The sequence below is a fragment of the Aulonocara sp. 'chitande type north' Nkhata Bay genome, linkage group LG6, assembly GCF_057382095.1.
Source record: "Aulonocara sp. 'chitande type north' Nkhata Bay isolate Kocher_YH1m ecotype deep benthic linkage group LG6, A_spYH_male_GT1.1, whole genome shotgun sequence".
Lineage (NCBI taxonomy): Eukaryota > Metazoa > Chordata > Actinopteri > Cichliformes > Cichlidae > Aulonocara > Aulonocara sp. 'chitande type north' Nkhata Bay.
The window spans coordinates 10155420-10176153 of NC_141349.1; the positions used below are offsets into that span (position 1 = coordinate 10155420).

A 20734-nucleotide genomic window follows, 5' to 3' on the forward strand; every position below is an offset into this window, starting at 1 on the left:
ACAGCGTGAATGTTGTTCTTCCAGCAATCTGAACTCTTAACTCTATAAATATGTTTAAACAACAAACAGAATCACGTATATCCTCCCTAACCACCAGCAGGATCTCAGATAGTGTTGACTGTTTGTCATAGTTGTTCTATGTTTGACAGTTAACGTTATTTCAGTGACTTTTCTATTTCAGGAAATCCATCCATCTTTTTAACTACTGGGTCATTAAGGAGGCTGAAGCCCATCCCAGCTGTCATTAGGCAAAGGGCGGGGTAGACCTCGGACAGGCCATAAAACAGGATTAATCTGGTACACTAGTCTTTCTTTCTGTAAAAAAAACATCTGTGTCTGCAAACATTTGTGTTATCAGTTTCATTTGAGCCTGAATACATTTGAATATGAATATGAAATTTCTCAAGTTTTTAAAAATGAGAAATTAAACTGTTATTCTACTATGAGACCACACGGGGGCAGCCCTGCCTTATTATGTATTATTCTCTCTTACTAGACATGGTTAGGATGGCTTTTGTGTCAAACTAACCAAAGTAATGTTGTTGGTTAATGTTTTTGTGAACAGTGGTATTTCAAGTATGGTCCTGTTTTTTTTCTCCATTACAGGAGTTTCACTGGTTAAACAATCAGTGAATTGAAAGATTGTTGAATGAATGAATAACCAATGAAATGAAAGGTTGCCTATGACTTGTTGGCTGATCGCTGACCTTCTCTACTCTCCCCACAGATTCGACAAATATTCAGCTAATGTGATGGTGGACAGCAAGCCGGTCAACCTGGGCCTCTGGGATACAGCTGGACAGGAAGATTATGACAGGCTCCGCCCACTGTCCTAGCCACAGACGGTACAGAATCACACATACACACACAGGCACACACAGTAACTAATGGACATAAAGTTACACAGACAGAACTTATATAACATGTCAGCTAATTAAAACTGCAGCAGCTATTCTAATTCTTTGTCTCCTTGTCTCTCCATCCAGGATGTTTTCCTAATCTGCTTCTCCCTGGTTAGCCCGGCATCCTATGAGAACGTCAGAGCTAAGGTGAGTTTTGGCTGTTTTTTATGAGGCCTGTCTCTCAGCTGCCGAGGAACAAAATGTAAAAAAGAACAAACAGAACAAAAGCAGTAATTTATTATAGAGAAAAAAAATAGGTACTTGGATTACAAAATGGAGAAAAAGCCTAAACAGGTCTAATAATTGATGTGAATGAATGATTGATGCTGTGGGTGAAAGTTGGATGATGTATTTCTCTAATCTTTAATAGCTACAGCATATCTTTTGTTTTTCATGCCTTCATCCACCTTTCTGTAACACCTGGCATCAGAGCTTCATCTCCCTCCACCTTTGATTCTGTTTTTTGCCTCTAACACGTTCCTTGATTTTGCGTGTTCCCCTTTCTTGCCTCTTATTTAGTTTTCCTTTACTCTGTATTCTGCCAGTGGTACCCTGAGGTCCGTCACCACTGCCCCTCCACGCCCATCATCCTGGTTGGCACTAAGCTGGATCTGAGGGATGAAAAGGATACCATTGAGAAACTGAAGGACAAGAAGCTGGCGCCTATCACCTATCCACAGGGCCTAGCTCTGGCTAAGGAGATAGGTCAGTCACTCTTACTTTATTTGCTTGAAAAGCACTTTAAGATTTGAAGCTCTCCTCACCAGTGAAGATATGAAACTAGCAGATGAAGATGCTAGAGAACTTTGTAGCCTGACTGCCTCTGCAAATTTTTGTTATTCCCCTCATTTCCTGGCATCACAGTAAAAGTATAGTAGCTGTAGTTGACTATAGTGTTCTTTGAAAGTTGAACTTATTCTTCTCCACTACCAGCAAACCTTTCTTCTCTTACTTTGTCTTTGTAGTTCTTTCTCTTCTTTTATTAACATATATGTGTCTTCGCATGTATAGATGCAGTCAAATACCTGGAGTGCTCAGCCTTGACCCAGCGTGGTCTGAAGACTGTGTTTGATGAGGCCATTCGTGCCGTCCTCTGCCCTCAGCCCGCCAAGGTCAAGAAGAAGCCCTGCTCGCTGCTGTAAACGGTACGACTGAATAAAACACAGAGGAAGAGGAGGAAGAGAGATTAGACGTTTGAGAGAAGAGAGAAACAAAGTGAACTCGCTCATTAAATCAACACATAAAGTAGAGTAGAGGTTTGAGGGCTTCTTTTCTTTTCTTTGAACATAAGTCTGAAGCTATTCAATCAAGCCTTTTATTTGTCACATGCAATGTTTACATCTGCAGTGAAATTGGACCCCCCGAACATACATACGTATCAGCTCCAGCCTTGAGACCACAGCTGACACCGATATGGTAGCTGCATGAAATGATGGTGGTTTTCCTTTAGTGCGAACAACTGCATGTCAATTTCACAGTTGGTCTAACTGGTCTCTCAGTCTCCCGTTGGAGAGCTTCTCTGAGATGTTATCAATCTTGTGCTCAGAGAGCAGAGACTGCCGTGAGCTTCTCCAAGATCTTATCCGTGCTGCGTTCAATGAGCCCATTTTGAGAAGTCACGACCCGTCCCATCATTTCCATCACAGCGGGCAGCCTTGTGGGGTTTTGGAAAGCCAATTCTGCTATCTCTGATAAGCCAGGGCCAAGCCAACTCCGAACAGCAAGAACCCTGTTATCATGGTTCCGAAAAGGTAGATGTCTACAATGTTCTCGATTGACAGTCCCGCCAGGCACACGACCCTCCAGTTCCTCCACCCGTCCATTGTGTATCCGGCAGGAAAGGACACTCGGACTTACTCAAGCCCAGGCTTCTCGTTGAGAAGAGCGTGTCAATTGCATTCAGGGACCAGTTGTTCAAATCCATAATTCCTCTTTTAGGTTGTAACAGACCGTGAGAGTCATCCAGGGCAAAAGTAGAAAAGTAGACGAGACTAGACAAGGACATTGAGAAGCCAAGCAGGAAAGAGAAGGAAGAGGGAGAGGAGAAAAGTGCGACTGCCTTCGTCCAGAGCCAAACGAGAAAGGAAACTGTAGACACTTATCACTAAGAGGTGATTCAGAAGTTTGTTCTTGCACATATAATGGACAGAAACATTAAAGAGAAAAGAAAAGACATAAATGAACACAACACAAGACAGAAAAGTTTCACATGCTTTGTACTCAATTTCATTTTTTTGCAGAGGAAAAATAAATTTGTCCTGAATATTGTTGGAGTAATTTTGTCCCACAGGCATCAATTTAACCCCATGATTTATGTGACCTTTGTTTTAGATTCTCACAGGAGCACAGAAGAAGAGAAAAGGACTGCAGACCCTGAAGAATATATGCAAATCTGCCATGTCTCTAATGTATATCTACAACTTTAAACAAAACAAAAAACAAAACAATGTATGGTGTGCAGGTTTGCTATTGTTTTAGAAATGCCAACGAGCTCTTCAGTCCAAATCCAGACGCTGCCCAGACAGGATTTCTTTGTAAAATATATCAGTTTAGAGATTATAGACCCTTTGAGTTTAAGTGTAAGTCTGAGAGCAGCATGCTGCCTTCATCTAAAGTACTGCCAACAATATATATGTGTTTCATGAAACCTAAAATAAAAATAACTTTTGTAACTGAAATAAACACAGTGTTTCAGTATGATTTGTTCACTGTGCTGTTTTCAGGGTGATGAATGTAAGGAGCAGAAATGGTCGTTTGTGAGGAAGCAAGCAACAAGCAAACTTGTGTCTGAATAAGATTTATTAACAAATGTATTATTTGTTGTGCTATTAAAATTAAAATAAAACATTTGATTGCACAAAAGATTCACATTATTTCTCCACAACATGTGACCTTTTGGATTGAATGCCTATACTCAACTATGGGGGATATAAAATTCTCATTTTGATACAGCTGCTGATATCGCCTATACTCTATCCTTATTTACATATTGTGGAGAACAGCATCTTTTTCTGGTGGTGAGTTGAAAATGTTCAGACTCAAACAGCACTTTCAGTTTTGCAGTTTAATGTTTGACCAGCTTTTTTGCCAAAACACCTTCATGTCTGTGAAGGTTCTCAGTCATCCAGGTCATTGTAGTCAAAGGAGCTTGCAAAGAAAAGCGTCTGGACTTCTTTACAGTTTTTTACAGACGCTAGGACACATGTCTCAATACTTAGGTCACTTTTGCAAAACTCTTCACACAATTCTCCTAACTGACCGTCAGCCTGGCAAAGCAGTTCATTTCACATTCAAAATGCACTACAACTACCAAAACACTTCATTCAGGTCTCAAATGAACACATTCCTCCAGAACACTAGCAAAGGTTGACAGCCGACAAACACACTTTGTCACCCACAAAACAATGACCTAAAAAACACTAACAACATGTAGCATTACACAGTGTTTTCCTGTGTAAAACAAGGAAACATCTCTGTTTATAATTTCAATATATGTTACTGGAATGAATCAGACATCATGCAGAATTCATTAATATTTGTTTATGTATTTTTATTTTTCTGCACTAAGTAATCCCAAAATACAAGAATTTGTATACACACCATCCACTGATACTCATACAATAGTAATGCTAATCTACTCGGTCTTCTCCATTTGGCCACAGGTTCTCATCCACATCACATCTTATGTCATCTAGGGCAATACACCTAGGAAAGAATCTTCTGGCTGCCAGAATTGAAGGAGTTGAAAAATTGAAGGAGTAACACCTGTGTAGATGTTCATCTACAATGAGAATCAGCTGTGGCTGGTTAAACTGCATTTTTAGATTTAAAATATGTGTCAATAAAATATTGCTGTTGGATTTTGCTGTCTTTTCAAGTTTTGCATTGTGTTATTGTTTTGGCCATAAGTTTAACAGTTTTGAAAACAGTATGTAAGCACATGCAAAATGTCCTGCACGTACAAAGGTTTTTGGCAGTTGTTGTGTCTGAGTGAGAAGATAATTCATGAAATTTGAGAGATGTAGTCATTGAATGCATTTTGTGCCAAAACAATGATAACTGGTCCTCAGTTTAGCCCACATAGACTTCTGTTGTGCTCACTGTGTGAGGAGTTTTGCAAACGTGACCTAAGTATTGGGAAATGTGTCCTAGCGTCTGTAGAAAACTGTAAGTTACTTGAAGACGTTTCACCTCTCATCCGAGAAGCTTCTTTAGTTCTAAGGTCAAATGGTGGAGAGTCCCAGATATAGACCTAGTGGGAGTATCCCCCCACAGAGGGACAAAAGGACCCCCTGATGATCCTCTAATCGCCTGAGCCAAGGTGTGAAACTGGGCGTGGGTCCCAATCAGCCAGAGTTTCGGGTGAGTTCATTGTGAAACCTGGCCCCACCTTATCATGCGAATTCCTGAGATCAGATGGCCCAGGATGTGAGTGGGCGTTAAGGCGTCTGGGGAGGGAACTCGAAACTGGATTATAGATGGCAGAGAGTTGGTGTCGTAAACCCCCGCCTCTGTTCAAAGATGGTCGCTCACAGTGGACATAGATGGCTTCTTTCACTCCTCTTTCAAACCATCTGTCCTCTCTGTCCAAAATGTGAACATTGGCATCCTCGAAAGAGTGTCCTTTATCCTTAAGATGCAGATGGACTGCTGAGTCTTGTCCTGTGGAGGTGGCTCTTCTGTGTTGTGCCATGCACTTGTGAAGTGGCTGTTTGGTCTCTCCAATGTAGAGGTCTGGGCATTCCTCGCTGCACTGTACAGCATACACCACATTGTTAAGTCTGTGTTTTGGCGTTTTATCTTTCGGGTGAACCAGTTTCACTCGGGGACAGAAACGCGTCTTACAGAAGACGTTACAGGTCTGTGAGAGCCAGAGATTTTCCATGTTTGAGGTGACCAAATACTTATTTTCCACCCTGATTTACGAATAAATTCTTTACAAATCCTACCATGTGAATTCATGGATTTTTTTTTCACATTCTGTCTCTCACAGTTGAAGTGTACCTCTGGTGCAAATTACTGACCTCTGTCATCATTTTAGGTGGGGGAACTTGCACAATCGGTGGCTGACTAAATACTTTTTTGCCCCACTGTATGTAGCCAGGTGGAAGGTCTTTATTATCGGACATGTCGCTGACTTTGACTTCATGTCCACTCTTACCTGTTTCTTATGTGTGCTGTGTTCCTCCATCTTTCTCCCTTTTCCTCCCCAGCCCTGAAGTCTTTTGAGTTTTCACTCAATAACAGCACCTTTTAAAGTTATTTGTTTTTATTTATTTAAACATATAGTAAAATTAATATAAAGTGGTAAATGTTATGCACTACCTAAAGTGTGAAGTCACAGAATGATACTATTTAGTGCAGTTTTTAATCATTACCAGTCTTCATCTTAGAGCTTGTGCTCTTATTGTGCCATGATGTCTCCTTTTAAACTGTGTGGATGTTCACCTCTTCTTCATCCTTCCTGTTCCTTTCACCAAACTGCTCACTCTTGTTCTCCTCTGATCTCACTTCCTGTTCTGGTTATAAGAAGAATGCAGTCAGCATGTGTCAAAGACACTCCCTCCAAATATATGATTTTTGATATGATGATTAGATATTTAACATTTTATTTATCAACTATTTTATGCACTAAATTAATCAATTATTAAACAAATATCATATTGTAGAAAAGCAAATAATAATGCACTAAGCAGTTTCATGCCACAAGAGCTAAATGGTCACTTCACTGTATTTATTTCCCACAAACTACTATACCTAGGATCTTCAGGTTTCCACTATATTTCATTAATCTGCAGCGACTGTAGAACATAAAGTATATTGACCTCTATTGTTTTCTTTATGACTTGGCCTGAATACACACACATACACATCTTTGAATAGCACAACAAATGAGGTAATTTTCCATGTGTTTTAATAGGTTTAAGTGATTTATGTGTTTTATGTATGTGTGTGTATTTTGGTCTTCAGTGTAAATTTATACAAACTGTAATTATTTCAGATGAAAGATCCGTTATTTAATGTTGCTTTATGTTGTGTGTGTGTGTGTGTGTGTGTGTGTGTGTGTGTGTGTGTGTGTGTGTGTGTGTACGCTCAGCAGAGGGGAGGTCAAGGCAGGAGCTGAGTTGACCTGGTACATCAAGTTTGGATTTGCCCAGTTGTTGGTAAACAAAAAAGATTTAAACTTAAAAGATTTTGAGTTCATGCACACTGGAAAAAAAATTCTCTTCATCACAATCATTTGTTTAAAAATATGGCTATTTTACTGATCTATGGTTATTATTAAAGAGGAAGGAAAGAAGAAGAGGAAGCCTGAGCCCAGGTTCTGTCCATTTTCATAACAAGTGACAGCACAGACATCTGAGCTTTTTCGTCATAAAGATTGTGATGTGAAGCATCAGCAGGTAAAGTGTCGTTAAAGTGTCACTTCAATAATGCTGCTGGCAGAAAGAAGTGTTGACACATACTAGCTTTGAATAAAAGGCTTAAAACACAAACAGTCTAATCCTGGGTGTTGCTTTTAAGCTTAAAGAATATAATAAGTTCTAAGACAATTCAGTTTACTTCTTACTGTCCATGTTGTGTTGTGGTATTTACTTTATCATGAATGTACGCTACTTTGTTCTAGCGACTGTAAAAAATAATTGTATTCATGAAATAAACTAGACTTTCACAGTCTGCATCTTCCACAGTTTTTATGCTTTTGTTCACTCCAAATTTGACACAAACCCACAGACAACCAGAGTTAACTATGTGAAGCAATCACAGACACTGTAATGGCTGATTTTTCTAATAAACACAATCAGGTTAACATTAAGGTTTAACATTGAAGGAGATTTGTTCCATAGTCACAGTTATGCTTGTATTTCCTTTACTTACATCCAACACTACTATGTTCTGTTTCAGTCCAGGTGCTGGCAGTTTATCCTTTGTTGTTTGGACAAATAAGCTTAAAGCTAAACCTTCATGTTTTTGATGGGAAAGTTTGTTAAACCATTGCTCAACTTATGTCTGCACAGAGCAGATAATTATGATGTACTTGTAAAAAGACTTGATAAGCAGGTCACAGCTGAATCAAGGGGTAATAAAAATAAGACCACGCGGTCTCAGCACGACTACACATGCAGTGGGTTATCGCACACATTTGAAAGACTCATTGTGTAACTCAGGATGTGACCCCTTATAAAGGAGACAGAGAAGTTCTGTTGTTCAGTCAAGTAAAACCTGGTGAAAGCGCAATTCTAAGACTCTGGTCGTTGCTTAAGTGTATAGATAAAAAATCTTTTTTTCATGCATTATTTTCTTACTATATTAGTATAATCACCAAATCGATCATTTCATATTTATCTCCTGAAACGATCTACATTAACTTTTTATCCCTAGAAATGTGTTTCCAGAGTCCCAGGTTTAGTGACTTCCTGTCCACCATCACATTAGCTGAGTAGTTGTCAAATTTGAGGGGAGCAGAGAAGATCAGACACCAGTCAGTAGGTCAGAGGCCATCTCTCATTTCACAAATCAATCACTTGATTTATAAATGGAACAAACACCCCATCAGACCAGGTAATGACCCATTATGAGACAACAGCCGTCTGAGAGGAGATGTTCTGTATCACAAAACATGGGAAACAAACAAACTCTAGGCATTCTGAAATATATAAAGCTCAACAAAAAAACAAAACCATATCAGATCCTGATGTAATTCATTTTGTTGTTGTCTTTATTAGTCATTTAAAAAGAGGTCTAGAAAAAGTGTCCAGGAAGAGATTCTACTATTTATGCAGCACTGCCCCCGTGTGGCCACAAAGACACACAACAGCTTCATTTCTCAGCCTGTTGCCTTCTTTTTCCTTCATGATGTAAACAGTGAATGAACTGAAAGAAGTCAACCCATAAACTGTTAAACTGATACAACAGTCATGATGATTATGTAACAAGTTGTAGTTGACTTTCTGGTGGTGGTTTTGGTATACAATTTAAAAGCCATTTTCTTTTATAAATACACCATACACTTTGTTCTTGACCATTTCTTTTCCTCATATCCTTAATGGACAGTGGAGGAACACTACATCTAGCTTCTGTTTAACATTTATCCAGGCGCCCCCACACTGTACCTCTACAGAAACCAAGGGAGAGAGACAGACACACAAAGATTTCCACTTGAATCTTGATCTCAAAATAGAAAAAGTTTTATCACAAAATAATTACAAGAGCACAAATAAAAACCAAAGACAAATGAAATAAAAGGCAAGGCCCTGCAACTGAACACAGCACATCTTGCACCTTTAAAATTCACAAATTTCACTTTTCTTTGTCAGTCTGTGGTATTAAAAAAATCTCAACATGATGACCAACGTTTGACCTTTCACCTCTAGCATAGTTTTCTCTGGATTTCAATCTGGCCACTCCAGAAATGACATTTATCAGTGTATGTACAGCATCCATTTTTGGTTTAGACAGTCTGACACAGACCGTCTCCATGGCAACCTCCGAGACTCTTCTTTTCCTAAAAAAAAAAAAAAAGTCTATATGACCACCAACAAACCTGTTACACCATATTTTTTCACCAGCTCACCTTTGCTGAAGGTTCTCATACAAATCTAAACATCTTTTGAGAAAGTCCACATCACTCTGATCTGTAATGAAAACAGAAAAACAATGACAACACCAGCAGAGGCCTCCGACATAAACCTGGCAACATAAATCCAGATAACTTTGCTTATTTATCTCTTAAAACATTCAACAAAGATTACATTTCTAACAAATATACCAATATCAATATATATTCCAGAAACAGGACATTCCAGTTAGATCCTCTCCAAACTTACACTGGGCAGCTCAGCCCATCATCCACTTTTACAAAACAGAAAGCCGCCTGATACAACAGCCCCAAAAGTGACAAAAATCCACCTCCAAAAAGCAAAACTTCTCATAATGGAAAAACAAAAAAGATTGTCAGTCCTATCAAACACTTTCTCTTAATCTAAAGAAATTATTCCAACATCAAACTGTGAAATTTACAAATAACTACCAAGTCTCTCATGAGAAAACTCTTGTTCACATTAGAGCTGTGTGGTACACAGTACGACTGATCTCTGTGAGTGATTCATTTCACAAAGTGTTTCGGCCTGGTGGCCAGTACCTTTGAAGGAAGTTAGTAATCTGTGCATAACAGAGCCACGTCTCCAGTTCTAAGCAGAGACAAATCTCTGTTTTTTAGGGAGAAGAGAGAGCCCCACATGATGACTCGATGCCAGTAACAGTCTTTTACAGAAGTCTGCAGGCAGCCCACCCTGTGCAGGAGCCAGCTGACCAGCAGCAGCACTAATCTCCTCCAAAGAAAAGTTAGCATCCAGGACAGCTCTGTCCTCAGAGCTCAGCTGAGGAAGCCCCTGCAGCAGCTTCTCCACGCAAGCTTTGTTACTTTACTCCATCCCTAACATGGTGGTGTAAAAGTCCACGGCATACTGACCTGCTCTGCATCCAGGAAAAACCACTAACGCCACATAAACTACACTAACAACACCATACACAATTACACTAACTCATCATCAGCCTCACAACACGCCACACATAAAAAAAACACAACTTTCAGCCAGACAAACCACACAGTCCACCAAACTTCCATCATTCACCAGAGAGAGGGAGAGATATAGAACGAGAGAGTTTAGTGGATGTGTGTTTGTGTGTGTGATACACACAATTTATGAATGTACTCTCCAATAAAGGTTATGTAGTTGATGAAAAGTGGGTTAGATTAAATGTTTACATTTCTTGTGCATGAAGTAAACTATAATATTTATATGTAAAATTCCACACCTACACCTGTGCGCCCTCACACTGCAGCACATTTTACTCCCCTGGTTGCAGAAACCGTTCTATATTTTGTCACAGCTGCAAAAGAAGCTCCACTCAAAGAAACTCAAAGATGATGGAGAGGAAGAGATTTCAGAACATGAGGCAGGAAGGTGGGGAGAGAGTGAGGCGGTATGGCACACAGGAAACGGTCGAGGGCAGACTCAAACCCAAGCTCCTGCAGTGGGAACTCTAACCTTTAGTACATGTGTCCCCACTCAGCCAGGTGAGATATAGCAGAACCATCAATTCAGAGTCTGACAGTAAGGGTGAAGACGAGCCTGACTGTTGGTCTGCTCCAAAACAAGCCCATAAGCAAGCTTTGAAATAATATGTTACAAAATTGTGAAACTGCGACATGAAATTTGATTTGAAAATGAAATTCATCCTGATCAGGAGCTGTTATGATCTAAATGGTGTTCTAGATCCAGTAAGCATTCATTCAACTTGTCTGCAGCAAAATTAAAAAATAAGTTACCACAAGTTGTTTTTTAAATTGGTAAATAATTGATAAAGTGTTAAAAGTACTGGTTGTGTTTGACCTCATCACCAGGATGAGTTGGAAATACCTCAAATTCCCTCAGGTGGCCTTTTGCTGGTTGGATTGCCACTACAGTCTGTAAACTGTGGAGGTAATTTTGTGAGCTCATTGGATGAGCAGTTTCTGAAATACTCAGACCAGCCCATCTGGCACCAACAACCACGCAATCTCTTTCCCCCATTCTGATACTTGCTTTGACCTTCAGCAGGTCATCATGAACATGTCTGTATGCTTAAATACTTTAATTTGCTGACGTCTGATTGGTTCACTAGACATTTGTGTTTAACGAGCAGGTGAACAGGTGTACCTGGCAAAGTGTGTGTAACCCTCAGTGTTACTGACATGTTCCACACTGATGCACAACAATACTCTGTGCCCCACACTGTTTTATTAAGTATGTCTAATCACTGTGGACATTACATGTACCTTCTTGAAGGAGAGGTCAAAGGTCAGTTACCTTTATAGGTTCCTGCTATATGTTGTGACATATACACAGCACAGTTGTAGGAATGATAGTTTCTAAGTTCTAAAGCTTTTTGTCAATTTTCAACCAATAAATCTTAAAGTTGACCTTGAAGACCACAAGTTTGAATGGATTGTTAACATGACCCCACTCTACAGCACTGCAACATTTTAACATGAGTTATTTAAGACTTTCCAGGTATCCTGGTTACAGAAAAAGATTGATGAGCAGAAAAAAAAGAAACAAACTTTAATTGTTTCTGATTAGAAGCTGTACAATCCGGACTGACTTTAACAAATGTGCTATAGGCTCAGCTGGAAAATAGTGAGCTTTACAAGACTGATTTTGTTCCAAAGGCTTTCACAGACCTCAACCAATCCTAAGGCTAATTAGCACGGCTAGAATTTTAAAAACATTTGTTAAATGTTGTCATTGCTAACATATACCTGTTTTAGAGCATGGTGAGTAGCGAGAATGCAAAGTTATTGTTACCTCTAAAAAGAAAAATGTGAAGATGTGATGTTAGCATGAGCTATATAGTATCTCCAAAAGTTGATTCTGTTCATCTGGACTTTACGTTTTGTGGGAAAAACGTTTCGTCACTCATCCAATTGACTTCTTCAGTCTCAGCTGACTGCAGGTTTCCCCAATCTTACAGGGAGTGCAGAATTATTAGGCAAATGAGTATTTTGTCCACATCATCCTCTTCATGCATGTTGTCTTACTCCAAGCTGTATAGGCTCGAAAGCCTACTACCAATTAAGCATATTAGGTGATGTGAATCTCTGTAATGAGAAGGGGTGTGGTCTAATGACATCAACACCCTATATCAGGTGTGCATAATTATTAGGCAACGTCCCTTCCTTTGGCAAAATGGGTCAAAAGAAGGACTTGACAGGCTCAGAAAAGTCAAAAATGGTGAGATATCTTGCAGAGGGATGCAGCAGTCTCAAAATTGCAAAGCTTCTGAAGCGTGATCATCGAACAATCAAGCATTTCATTCAAAATAGTCAACAGGGTCGCAAGAAGCGTGTGGAAAAACCAAGGCGCAAAATAACTGCCCATGAACTGAGAAAAGTCAAGCGTGCAGCTGCCAAGATGCCACTTGCCACCAGTTTGGCCATATTTCAGAGCTGCAACATCACTGGAGTGCCCAAAAGCACAAGGTGTGCAATACTCAGAGACATGGCCAAGGTAAGAAAGGCTGAAAGACGACCACCACTGAACAAGACACACAAGCTGAAACGTCAAGACTGGGCCAAGAAATATCTCAAGACTGATTTTTCTAAGGTTTTATGGACTGATGAAATGAGAGTGAGTCTTGATGGGCCAGATGGATGGGCCCGTGGCTGGATTGGTAAAGGGCAGAGAGCTCCAGTCCGACTCAGACGCCAGCAAGGTGGAGGTGGAGTACTGGTTTGGGCTGGTATCATCAAAGATGAGCTTGTGGGGCCTTTTCGGGTTGAGGATGGAGTCAAGCTCAACTCCCAGTCCTACTGCCAGTTTCTGGAAGACACCTTCTTCAAGCAGTGGTACAGGAAGAAGTCTGCATCCTTCAAGAAAAACATGATTTCCATGCAGGACAATGCTCCATCACACGCGTCCAAGTACTCCACAGCGTGGCTGGCAAGAAAGGGTATAAAAGAAGAAAAACTAATGACATGGCCACCTTGTTCGCCTGATCTGAACCCCATTGAGAACCTGTGGTCCATCATCAAATGTGAGATTTACAAGGAGGGAAAACAGTACACCTCTCTGAACAGTGTCTGGGAGGCTGTGGTTGCTGCTGCACGCAATGTTGATGGTGAACAGATCAAAACACTGACAGAATCCATGGATGGCAGGCTTTTGAGTGTCCTTGCAAAGAAAGGTGGCTATATTGGTCGCTGATTTGTTTTTGTTTTTGAATGTCAGAAATGTATATTTGTGAATGTGGAAATGTTATATTGGTTTCACTGGTAAAAATAAATAATTGAAATGGGTATATATTTGTTTTTTGTTAAGTTGCCTAATAATTATGCACAGTAATAGTCACCTGCACACACAGATATCCCCCTAAAATAGCTAAAACTAAAAACTACTTCCAAAAACATTCAGCTTTGATATTAATGAGTTTTTTGGGTTCATTGAGAACATGGTTGTTGTTCAATAATAAAATTATTCCTCAAAAATACAACTTGCCTAATAATTCTGCACTCCCTGTATGAACAGTGCATGTATATGGTTACCTGTCCCCTTGCAAAACTTTGCTAGACCCGTCCCTGCACAGTTACCAGCTGTCAGTAGAAAAGGATCCTGATGTTATTTGTCTCTTAGAAACAGTTCATAACTTCCCTTCAACTCATCCATGTCACCTAAAAGGTAAACCTGTTTCTCCATCACCTGTTCAGCTCTGATGATTCAGTAAGGACATCTGCTGGTTTCATCTTCACGTTTCCCTCTCACCACATATCCAAACCGATATCAATGACCAGCAGCTGTTACAGCTGTGGCTCCAGCCAACATCAGCTGATACTAGAAAGCAATATTAAATTAATTCTAACAGCAGCTGATCAAGCTTTAACCTGCTGTTGTTGTTTAGAGCGACCACCGCTGGTTTCCTCTTTCTGGCTCGAAATGTGTGATAAACAAACAAGAGAAAAGCAGGCAGAGCTGTGTTCAGTTTAAGAGAGAGGTTTTTGATACCTGAGAAGGAGTGCAGCAGCTCCATGGTGTCTGTGGCACAAGCAAGGTAACCATCAAGCTCAACTGCACTTTGGAGCCTTCTGGAGATTGGTCTGGAGAAGAATTCATCTTCATCAGATGACTCTCTTTGCTGATCCTCACTCTCATGCTCTGTTGTTTAGTATTCAGGACAGACCATCAATAACTTACAATGTATTAGGTGAAATACTCACTTAAGCATGTGTTCAAATGTAAAAATACAAAAAAATGGGATCACATGAATCCTTACCAGCCTCTGTTACATCTGCTCTGTCAGTCCAGGAAGTCTTGAACTTGGATAAGAGGACTGCAGCTGCAGCCAACTCTGGATCCTCCATCATCGCTCCAAAACGCTTTTGAAGGCCATTTTGCAGGGCTCTGATGAGTGGCACGCATGTCTTGCTTGATGTCTCCAGCCTGCTAAGTTTGGACAGTAGTTGTTGGATTACTGGCAGGAGCCATCCCATAAAGGAAGTGGACTCAGACTGAAGAATGTTTGAAGCTTTCACCAGTGGCTTCATGGTGGTACAGTACTCCCTAAGGAATGCAACTTCTGCAGGACTCAACCTGTAAGACACAACAACAAAACCCACCATGACTATAATAGGGATCTTCTGATTTAATATTAAGAGTCTGCTCACGTTTTTAACCATCCATTAAGGAAAATTCACAAAATTTGCAACCATATTGGTAGGTGTCCAATTTTACTCACACTTTCACCTTGAACTCCTCACAAATGCTCCTGATGGCATTTTCACCCTTCTCATCAATGATGCGTATTATCCTTTCAATGGCAAGGTTGGCTGAATTCCACTTTGTTGCATTGGGACGAATGATCTGTAGTTCACACTTGTCCTCTACCACTTCATTAGCCAAATGAGTTTTGTTCCAAATGGCCTGGCATTTTGCAAAGGTTGCACGGGAGAGCCTCTTGTAGGTTTCATTCATGCTCTCTGCTAGGGCAGCATCAGATGTTGCCACAAGGTTTAGCAGGTGACATGCACATCGCTGATGAGGCGGGAGTTGATACTCCAAACCAGAGTCTTCATCAAGAATTGCACTTGCCTCATGGTAGTCAATATGGTCAGTCAGGTCAAGAGTTTCTGGGTCTGCTTCATCTTCAGCTTCATCTGCATCATTTTGTGCCCCAAACATGTGGAAGGCCTTGACAAAGTTGGATCCACTATCAGTTGTGGTTCTTACAACTTTGCCTCTAATCTTGTATTGGCAATGGATATCATCAAGCGCACCAGCAAGCATGTCAAATGTGTGAGACCCTCTCAATCTTTTGCATGCTGGTGCTGCAGATCTTCTTTCCAGGGACTCTTCCTCCAATGGCATGTGACTCCAAGGTAATTTTTCTGATGAGCTGACCAACAATCAGTAGTGGTAGCAACCAATTTGACTTTATCCAATGCTGCAACCAAAGTCATCTTCATGTGATCAGCAGCTTCACAGATTCTGGCACGGACAGTGGGTCTGGAGATGACTTTGGCTTGAGGTTGTAATGTGGTAACCAATTCTTTGAAAGATGGCTGTTCTAGCACTGCAAATGGCTGTAGACCCTCACATGTGAAATTGATGACAAGCATGTCAACAGTTGCTTGTGGAACATGTTTGTTTGCAGCTCTCAACATCAGGTCTGGTAACTTGGCTTGTGTATTTGCTGAGAGCTTGTTTGGTGTGGCTGTGGTCTTTCGCTGACGAGATGTTGATGCCACAGTGATATTGTACTGCTCAATCTTCGATGGATGTTTCCTCTGTAGAGATAAATATTATCATACGTCAGGTTCATACATTACTTCATAACATCACTGTGATTAACACTACAGGAAAACACATTTTTAAAACATCATTCAACTAGACATGAGCTAATCTTTGATTGTTTAGCATAGTATAAAAGAGTGGTGAATTTGGTCAAATCTTGCAGATATATTGCTGTATTTATTTACAAATGTAAACCAATTTTGAACGATCATTGCAAAAAACATGAATTTCTGTATACATTCTAAGTTCTGTAATCTGTATACTATCTGTAAAAAGAGTATCGACCAATGTATCAGTATCTAAATTTTTAACTCCTTTTTATCAGTATCACCCTAAAGTTTTCAGTATTAGTCAGGTTCTAAAAATACTAAGAGAGCAAAATATGTGTATATAGCAAATGTAATTTAAGAAAAGGGATCACATACACAAAAATGCTGCCCATACAGCTAACAAATAAAATCAATCCACATTATGTTCTTTGAAAAATATATCATATTGGGAAACATATAACCCTACTGATTAAGAGCCATGTCACTATGATAGACCTATATCAGGCCAATGATCCTGATCAACTGATCCATCAATCGGGCTCTGGTACATGTCAGCTGAGAGCTGGAAGATTAATTTGAGATGCAGCTCAGCACTGTGTTCAAATTTTGTTTTTGTTTTTTATATAGGCCAGCTGATTGTAGGCCTGTGTGTTTTAAATGACTACAAATTTAATTTATTGTAATGACGGTGGTTATCCAAATAATAAGCTAAAACATTCCTACGAATTTAGCTGTTCAGTGGTGACGCACGAATCCTACTTCCGGGTCTAAAGTAGTCTGCGTTTAATATGGCTTTTGTATTGTTAACATGTTTAATGTTATGTATTTTCTTCTATTTGATCTCAAAAAGCTCCTAAAACAGTCAGTGATCACTGTTGACCTCCCTCGGCTTTTATTACCGCTAATCATTTATTTAAGCTCAGTTTTTAAAACCTTAGTATGTAACTACAGCCCAGCCCATGCAGCAGTATATGAATGACTAACCTCGTATTGTGGATGGATTATCTCAGCATCCTGCCATGCGATTACATTTGTTCCTGATCACCGAGAACACTCACATTAACGTTTATGGAGTGGAAAAAAGTTAGCTTGTTTATATTATGCTAACATAGCTGTGTCGCTAGCGGTCACGTAGCACATCATTATATACCAGCTAGCCAAACTTCAGTAACCCTACAAACGTCACTGCTGTTTAGTTTTCTGTCTTCATTTATGCTGGAAGTGATAGCAGAGCTGTACGTTTGAATTTGTTTCCAAAACCCTGCAGTCAGGACATGCTATATTGTATTTAGATAGAAGCTAGCGAGCTAACGCCCTGCTAACTTCTAACTCTGTTAAATGTCATAAATTCCGTTTTCATGGATGCCTGGATGTTAAACTCAATTGTTACACCTGGTAGAGCAGAACGCTGATCATTTTATTAAAAATGAAAGACTTTAGACAGTTTTTCAACTCTCAGTAATGCCATAGTGATCGTTTGATATATGGACCTGCAGCGGAGTTTAGACCCAGACACGGCTAGTGAGGTCAGACTGAACAACCGGATAGTTCTATCACGTGCACGTGTACACGTTGACAACCGTAACCATGGCCGCTGAGGGTATATAAATGCTTCACAAGGTTCCAAACGTCTGTTTACACTTGCTCGTGGACTTGTTTCGACCTGCTCCAACCTCAGCCTGTGGAAAGCTAAGTTTTGCAAAACATTTTACTGGAAGCGGATATAACTTGAACGCATAACAAGTACTTCATCTGTCGATCGTTTGTACTTGTTTTTGTTTTTCAAGTTTGAAGATGGCTCGCCGTGGACCCGGACTCCCCGACTGTCACCTGGACTTCGCTGCAGGTACGTTTGAAAATTTCTTTAAATGTAAATTACTGTAATAATTTAACAAGTTCCAGTGTGAATATCAAGTTTTAACGTGATCAAATATGTGTATTCAAGATTGTTTCCCGTAAATTGTTTGTATGTTTTAAATTTTCCGGGAGAGGTGTAGAAATTATTAACGACTGATGTATGAATATGAAAAAAGGTGTTACTTTGACTTGAAGGCTTCAAATTTGACACTTTTCTTTAAAATGAAATGGTTAAAAATAGCTTAATGGACTAAAATTTGTAAAATGCCCAAAAATCAGTTTCTGTGGTAACGGCATCTTCAAGATGTCATGGCGGGGTCAGAACACGCAGGCGTAAACACACAGATCCAGGTCCCCTCCTGACATCCTTTTCTTCTCCGGATCAAAGGCTTTATTGACATAAACTATATTTTTTCTCTGCTGCAAAACACAAAGATAAAAAAATGCAAATAAAATAATATCAAAAGAATATGAAAACAGTAGTAATAATGGCATTAAGACCTATCTTCTGTTACGGTAATGCTTTTAACCTTATTAGATAGCAGAGAGAGATATTGTACACAGGGATATTTACACAGGGATAGCATGTTTACCACAGATTAGATGTACCTGTCCTTATGGCAGATACAGTCCTTGTGCACATTTCTAAAAATGTGGATTCTGGGTTAAGAGTTTCTGTTTGTTTGTTTTTGACTTGACCATCATTTTCAGACATACCTGCAGAGCTTTGTGTGTGCAATTCTTACTCTTGCCAAGGAGGTTGTGTTTTTATTTTAAAAAATAAATAAATAAATAAATATATATATATATATATATATATATATATATATATATATATATATATATGTGTGTATATATATATATATATATATATATATATATATGTGTGTATATATTATAGCTTATATATGTATATATTATAGCTTATGTATATATATATATAGCTTTGTGTATATATATATATATATATATATATATATATATATATATATATATATATATATATATATTATAGCTTATGTATATATATATATAGCTTTGTGTATATATATATATTACATTCCTAATGTTATTTTAAAATTGTTTCCTCACAGGGCGTCTTGACTATGTGGTTGAACGCCCTGCAGAAGCTCAGGACACTGATACCCAGCGTATCAGCGAAGGTGAGTATGGTGAGTATTTTATCCCTCTCTCACCCTCACCTTCTTCTCATGAAGCATCAGATGCAGATGTCGGTGAACAGCAAGGTGAGTATGGTGAGTACCGCCCCTACTTACCTGTAGATGATGAAGAGGTGAGTGAACAGACTGACAGTTCATCTGACTGGAACGACTCAGAAGAGTGGGGGGATTGGCTTAGCGATGACTCTGGGTATGACACCATGGATGAGAGAGATGATTCCCCTCTCATCCGGGAGCACCCTCCAGAGCCGTTTTGGCACGATTGGCAACGTCCTATTGCTCCAGGTGCTGCCCCCATCGCCATGCCGCCTTTCGGCCAGGCCAATGCCCCACTCTTCCCTCGAGTTGTTGCCCCAGTTGGTGATCCGCCAGCTGCTCCTCCCTCAGCTGCTCCCTCTGCTGCTCCCTCTGCTGCTCCCTCTGCTGCTTCTTCCTCAGCTGCTCTCTCTGCTGCTCTCTCTGCTGCTCCCTCTGCTGCTTCTTCCTCTTCTGCTCCCTCTGCTGCTCCTTCCTCTTCTGCTCCCTCTGCTGCTTCTTCCTCAGCTGCTCCTCCCTCAGCTGCTCCCTCTGCTGCTCCTTCCTCTTCTGCTCCCTCTGCTGCTCCTTCCTCAGAAAAGAGAAGCAGAGAAGACATCTGCACCGAAGAGGTAAGTGCAAAGAGGTGCAAGGTGAGTGACCAGTTTGATGCCCCTTCAACATCCTCAGGTAGTTTTGGAGTCAGATGTTTCTGGGAGAGGCTTTTTAACCTTTCCCTTGATGACAGTGACTCTGATTAGTTTATGTTAGAATGTGTTTTTAAACTTTGCCTTTGTGTTTTTACAGATATAAGAACATCTGACTTGCACATGTGAAATGTATTGTTTTTTTCTTGAATAATATATGTTTTTCCCAAGCCCTAATTCACCATGCAGGACAAAGGTAAGTCTGTACTTAATCTCAACACAAATAAGTAGAAAAGGTTTAAAAATGATGCAGTGAACTGACTGTAGTCTCTTGTTTTTACATAAGATATAGCCTGTGGCTAAGAATTCAACACTTCAGACACTCAACATCCAAGATGGAGCAAACACCCCACCCAGAAGACAGCCTTACCCCGACCAACCCGATGAGAAGGATGGATGACCAAGTGAAAAACGGGAGAGTGGTGCTGTGTTCCAACTATGTAAGTTATCACCTCACATTGACAACAAACTGTATTGAAGACAAAATTCTTCCAATAGTTGGTATAAATCATCATCCTATGTCAGCAGCACTGTAGGTTTAGCTTTATTTATATTTTTCATGTGTATACGTTGGGTTTAAAATTGCTTTTTAACAACATACTGCAGCTACCAACAATGAAAATGCTGTTTTGTGTTAAAATGACGTCTTTCTTGTGTTATTACTTTGCAGGGCAGCTGAGAGTGGACAGAGCT

At 39.9% G+C, this 20734-nt stretch overlaps 1 protein-coding gene and 1 pseudogene across 1 annotated transcript; both read left to right on the forward strand.

Moving 5' to 3' along the window:
* Positions 1 to 621: 621 nt before the first annotated feature.
* LOC147327249 (ras-related C3 botulinum toxin substrate 2-like) lies at positions 622 to 1793 on the forward strand (annotated as a pseudogene).
* Positions 1794 to 18075: 16282 nt separating this feature from the next.
* On the forward strand, positions 18076 to 20465 carry LOC147327250 (uncharacterized). The gene is made up of 2 exons (XM_086297495.1): positions 18076 to 18127; positions 19233 to 20465. Exons 1-2 carry the CDS (start codon positions 18076 to 18078, stop codon positions 20093 to 20095), a joined length of 915 nt encoding a protein of 304 aa, XP_086153621.1. The 3' UTR covers positions 20096 to 20465.
* The last annotated feature ends 269 nt before the right edge of the window (positions 20466 to 20734 follow it).